Here is a 6000-nt window from a genome sequence, read left to right on the forward strand (position 1 = left end):
CAAATTTATTTTTGCATTCATTTTTATTTGATTGAAGCAACTTTTTTTTTGATTGAACAATAAAGACACAAATCTACCTCCATAGGATTCCAAGCACTCTTCTTGTTTTAAGCACCATCTACTGGTCAGTTCATATACTGCAGCACCTGTGTCTTCCACACACACTTAAGCCTATCAAAGCTGCCAGTGTGCTGACTCATCTACATTAGCATTTTTAATTCTTTTCTTCTTCACTTCTCCTACTCATCTTTCGTCCGTCTTCAAGTACTCCAAGTTCACTCAATCCAAGAAAAATTATTGTTCTTGTTTTTAATCACATTCGTTCATCCAGAAGTTGTGCGCGCGTGCGTATGAGTCGCGCGCTATCATCCCCGCGCTAATCTCATTATCTGTGAACGCTTCAACTGGATTGGGGGCGACTTTTTGTTTCATCTGGTGGATTTCAAGCTCGTTTTAAGACGATGGTTTGGGTATAGACAAGAAACCCGGGAGGTAACGCGAAATCTGGTCTAGCCGCTCCTTCGGGAAGGCCTGATCGTTTCGCCAGTGGACCTGAACAACATGGAGGACCGCAGGTGAGTTGCAAAGTGGATTTTTCAGGTTCATATGTACTAGATTTTGCTGGTGTTTCAGGTCTGCAGGACTTCTCTTCAACGTCAACAACAGCAACAACAACAAAGACAAGTAATGCACGTAGACGCGTCGCTGCTAATCCACATCGGTTGACTATTATTCTGTCGTTTTGTAGGGATGAGAAGAAGAAAAAGAAGAAGAAAGAGAAGAAGAAGAAAGTCAAAGTTGAGAAGAAGAAAGACAAAGAGAAGGAAGAGATGTAGGTTGATTGGGGATTCAGGTTTTTAGAACTTGTGTATATTAACTCTTAGTTTATCAGTAGTAGAAGTCCAACGTCTAGTCACAAAATCCAAATTCCCAAATAGATCTGAATACTTTTGTGTGTGTTTGCGTGTTAGTCCACGGGAGATCACTGCGGTGGACCCGGCGGGAAACACTTATTACCACTGGCTCTTCATCATCACGGTTCCCGTCATGTACAACTGGACCTTCATCATCGCCAGGTAAGGTTTTAAATCCGGGTTCTCCCAATCCTGCCCCATTTCTGAGCTGATATCACCAAATCAAGGTGTGCTTCGAGGAACTTCAGATGGACTACTTGCGCTACTGGACTTTCTCAGCGACTGCATCTACGTGGCTGACATGGTCTTCAGAACCAGGACAGGTATTTGTACACAGGAGTTAATGGACATTGTCACAGTTCTGGAACCGGTTCTGGGCGTGCAGGCTACTTCTGGTTAAGGATGAGCAGAAGCTACGTGAGTTTCCAGTTCCGACTGGATGTTCTCTCCATCGTCCCCACTGACATTCTATATGCCAAGCTGGGTCTCAACTACTCCGAGGTCCGCCTCAACAAGCTGTTGAGGTTCAACAGGTAGGACTGACAGTATTCCAATGGTGACTGGGAGCCATCTTGACAAGTATAACTCCTGTTTTCAGGATGCAGGAGTTCTTCCAGAGAACTGAGACCAGAACCAAGTACCCCAACCCATTACGGATCTCCAACCTGTACATTGTTATAATCATCCACTGGAATGCCTGTCTCTATTACTCATTCTCCAAAGCCATTGGTATGCTTACACGAATTGTTAGTTAGCTAAACAATCAAGAAAATACACATGCACCTTGTTTTCCTTCCTCTACAGGTTTTGGCTCAGACAGGTTCGTACAGTGGGGCAAATAAGTATTTAGTCAACCACTAATTGTGCAAGTTCTCCCACTTGAAAATATTAGAGAGGCCTTGTTTTCCGAAATTTCTAGGTTCGCGGTGAATCAGTAACAAACACGACGATGTTTACTGATTAGAAAATGCAGAATAAATGAGATTTATTGATTAGAATCCCACAAAAGCTAGCAGACAGATATCAAAAACAAGCAAACAAATGGTAACGTGATGCTAGATTTGAGTTTGTCAATCTCAGAATCCCCACGTTACGTTACAGAACAACTACTTGTCCCTTAGAAATGAAAATCGCTTACCGTGACAAACGAGTGGGAAGCCAAAAACACTCCAGTAAAGCGGCAAAGGGACCGTACGTGACCCGCTGGCGGACCTAACTGGTCGCCCGGAAATCAAATCTAGCATCACGTTACCATTTGTTTGCTTGTTTTTTATATCTGTTTGGTTGCCCTTGTGGGATTGTAATCAATAAATCTCATTTATTCTGCATTTTCTAATCAATAAACATTGTCTATTTTGCAAAAGTGTGCCTGTTACTGATTCACCGCGAACCTGGAACTTTCGGAAAACAGGCCTGTAATTGTCAACATGGGTAAACCTCAACCATGAGAGACAGAATGTGGAAAAAAATAACCCAGAAAATAAAATTAGTTGATTTTTAAAGAATTTATTTGCAAATCATGGTGGAAAATAAGTGTTTGGTCTATACCAAAAGTTCATCTCAATAATTTGTTATGTACCCTTTGTTGGCAATAACGAAGGCCAAACATTTTCTGTCACTCTTCACAAGCTTCTCACACACTGTTGCTGGTATTTTGGCCCATTCCTCCAAGCAGATCTCCTCTAGAGCAGTGATGTTTTCGGGCTGTCGTTGGGCAACACGGACTTTCAACTCCCTCTTCACCCCGTGGCGTCAAAATGATAACAAGAACGGGGAGCAAAAATCCCACAACCACACAGGTGACCTAGTGAATGACCTACAGAGAGCTGGGACCACAGTCAGAAAGGCTACTATCAGTAACACAATGCGCCGCCAGGGACTCAAATCCTGCACTGCCAGATGTGTCCCCCTGCTGAAGAAAGTACACGTCCAGGCCCGTCTGCAGTTCACTAGAGAGCATTTGGATGATCCAGAAGCGGACTGGGAGAATGTGTTATGGTCAGATGAAACCAAAATAGAACTTGTTGGTAGAAACACAGGTTCTCGTGTTTGGAGGATAAAGAATACTGAATTGCATTAGAAGAACACAATACCTACTGTGAATCATGGGGGTGGAAACATCATGCTTTGGGGCTGTTTTTCTGCAAAGGGACCAGGACGACTGATCTGTGTAAAGGAAAGAATGAATGGGGCCATGTATCGAGAGATTTTGAGTGAAAATCTCCTTCCATCAGCAAGTGCATTGAAGATGAGACGTGGCTGGGTATTTCAGCATGACAATGATCCCAAACACACAGCCAGGGCGATAAAGCAGTGGCTTCGTAAGAAGCATTTCAAGTTCCTGGAGTGGCCTAACCAGTCTCCAGATCTCAACCCCATAGAAAACCTGTGGAGGGAGTTGAAAGTCCGTGTTGCCCAACAACAGCCCCAAAACATCACTGCTCTAGAGGAGATCTGCATGGAGGAATGGGCCAAAATACCAGCAACAGTGTATGAAAAGCTTGTGAAGAGTTACAGAAAACGTTTGGCCTCCGTTATTGCCAACAAAGGGTACGTTACAAAATATTGAGATGAACATCTGGTTTTGACCAAATACTTATTTTCCACTCTAATTTGGAAATAAATTCTTTAAAAATTAAACAACGTGATTTTCATTTTTTTCCCACATTCTGTCCCTTATGGTTGAGGTTTACCCATGTTGACAATTACAGGCCTCTCTAATATTTTCAAGTGGGAGAACTTACACAATTAGCGGTTGACTAAATACTTATTTGCCACACTGTATATAATCGTCGCCTCGCCCACCTGGGCGGTATGGTCCCTCCTTTCAAGCTCGGGTCCTCTACCAGAGGCCTGGGACCTTGAGGGTTCTGCGCAGGATCTTAGCCGTCCCTAGGATTGCGCTTTTCTGTTGGAGCCATGCACCCAGCTTGGGGGTTACTGCCCCTAGTGTCCCGATCACTACTGGCACCACTGTTGCCTTCAATCCCCACATTTTCTCCAACTCTTCCTTCAACCCTTGATATTTCTCCAACTTTTCGTGTTTTTTTTTCCTGATGTTGCTATCGCTCAGGATTGCAACATCTATCACTACTGCTGTCTTCTGATGTTTATCCACCACCACTATGTCAGGCTGGTTGGCCATCACCAGTTCATCTGTCTGGATTTGGAAGTCCCACAGGATCTTGGCTCGGTTGTTCTCGACCACCTTTGGGGGTGTTGCCTACCTTGACTCTGGGGTCTCCAGTCTGTACTCGGCACAGATGTTCCTGAACACTATGCCTGCTACCTGGTTATGTCGTTCCATGTATGCCTTGCCTGCAGGCATCTTGCACCTTGCTGTGATGTGCTGGACTGTCTCTTTGCATAGCCTGCACCTGGGGTCCTGTCTGGTGTGATAGACCCCGGCCTCTATTGATCTTGTGTTTTGGGCCTGATCTTGTGCTGCCATGATCAGTGCCTCCGTGCTGTCTTTCAGTCTGGCCTTTTCTAGCCAGGGGTACGTTTTTACCATGTCAGCTACCTCCTCAATTTGTCGGTGGTACATCCCATGAAGGGGATATATATATGTATATATATCTATATATCTCTATATATCTATATATATATATAGATATATTAGGGCTGTCTAACGATTAAAATTTTTAATCGAGTTAATTACAGCTTAAAAATTCATTAATCGTAATTAATCGCAATTAATCGCAATTCAAACCATCTATAAAATATGCCATATTTTTCTGTAAATTATTGTTGGAATGGAAAGATAAGACACAAGACGGATATGTACATTCAACATACGGCACATAAGTACTGTATTTGTTTATTATGACAATAAATCAACAAGATGGCATTAACATTATCAACATTCTGTTAAAGCTATCCATGGATAGAAAGACTTGTAGTTTTTAAAAGATAAATGTTAGTACAAGTTATAGAAATTTTATATTAAAACCCCTCTTAATGTTTTCGTTTTAATAAAATTTGTAAAAATTTCAATCAAAAATAAACTAGTAGCCCGCCATTGTTGATGTCAATAATTACTTACACAATGCTCATGGGTGCTGAAGCATATAAAATCAGTCGCACCCAAGCGCCGGCAGAGGGCGGCAAAACTCCATAAAACACAATTGACATGTGGGCATTTCACTTTACTGTCATTTAAATCTGTCTGAGTGGGCCATGTGCGTGAATTGCGTCAAATATTTTAACGTGATTAATTTTAAAAATTATTTACCGCCCGTTAACGCGCTAATTTTGACAGCCCTAATATATATATATATATATATATTTTTTTTTTTAATTATTAAATTTATTAGGATCATGGAAGCTTCCACTTTGGGAAAATATATACATACAGTATATCCTGTATATACATAATATCATCAAAATATAAGTAATATAAGTTTTAGGCAAGACACCTGCCTAAAACTTTTGCACAGTACTGTATATATATATATATTAGGGCTGTCAAAATTATTGCGTTAACGCGCGGTAATTAATTTTTTAAAATTAATCACGTTAAAATATTTGACGCCATTAACACACATGTCCCGCTCAGAAAGTATTCTGCCTTTTGGTAAGTTTTACAGCAAGACATTTTGTGCTGTCCAACAGCGAACTCTTGTGGTCGCTTTGCGACATGGTTTATTGTTTTCTTTCCAGTTCATTATGGCTGCACGACGTCTAGGGCTGATAATGTTGTGCTTATATGATACTTGGACAAGATTTGTCCGTAAGTATGGTGGTTGTAAAGAATGTACATATTATGTTAGTAAGCGAAATGTTATATTTTTTGTATGAGACGCTTTTTGTTTAGTGAACCTGTATAGCGTGCTAAGCTAACGTTGTTGCTAATGCAATGCTTGTGTACTTTTTTTTTTGTAGTTTTACGACGGTCTAAAGAGGACAATGGTTTGAGGCCATTTTATCAATAAATCAGATGAAAAAGGAAGAAGTCTAATTATTAAGGCGTCGTTCACTAGCTGTCTAGCTTTGGAAAAAGTAGACGCTTCGGAGTGAGGACAGCATAGACCGATTTAAATGACAGTAGAGTGAAATGCCCACTACAGTCCTTTTGTACCGTATG

The 6000-nt window shown here is 41.3% G+C and overlaps 1 protein-coding gene across 1 annotated transcript; it reads left to right on the forward strand.

Annotated features, from left to right (window-relative positions):
* The first annotated feature begins 384 nt into the window (after positions 1-384).
* LOC130929239 (cGMP-gated cation channel alpha-1-like) lies at positions 385-1743 on the forward strand. Its single transcript, XM_057856287.1, has 7 exons — positions 385-575; positions 634-684; positions 749-832; positions 972-1076; positions 1142-1237; positions 1300-1447; positions 1513-1743. Exons 1-5 carry the CDS (start codon positions 562-564, stop codon positions 1212-1214), a joined length of 327 nt encoding a protein of 108 aa, XP_057712270.1. The 5' UTR covers positions 385-561; the 3' UTR covers positions 1215-1237; positions 1300-1447; positions 1513-1743.
* Positions 1744-6000: the final 4257 nt, after the last annotated feature.

The sequence above is a fragment of the Corythoichthys intestinalis genome, chromosome 13, assembly GCF_030265065.1.
Source record: "Corythoichthys intestinalis isolate RoL2023-P3 chromosome 13, ASM3026506v1, whole genome shotgun sequence".
NCBI lineage: Eukaryota > Metazoa > Chordata > Actinopteri > Syngnathiformes > Syngnathidae > Corythoichthys > Corythoichthys intestinalis.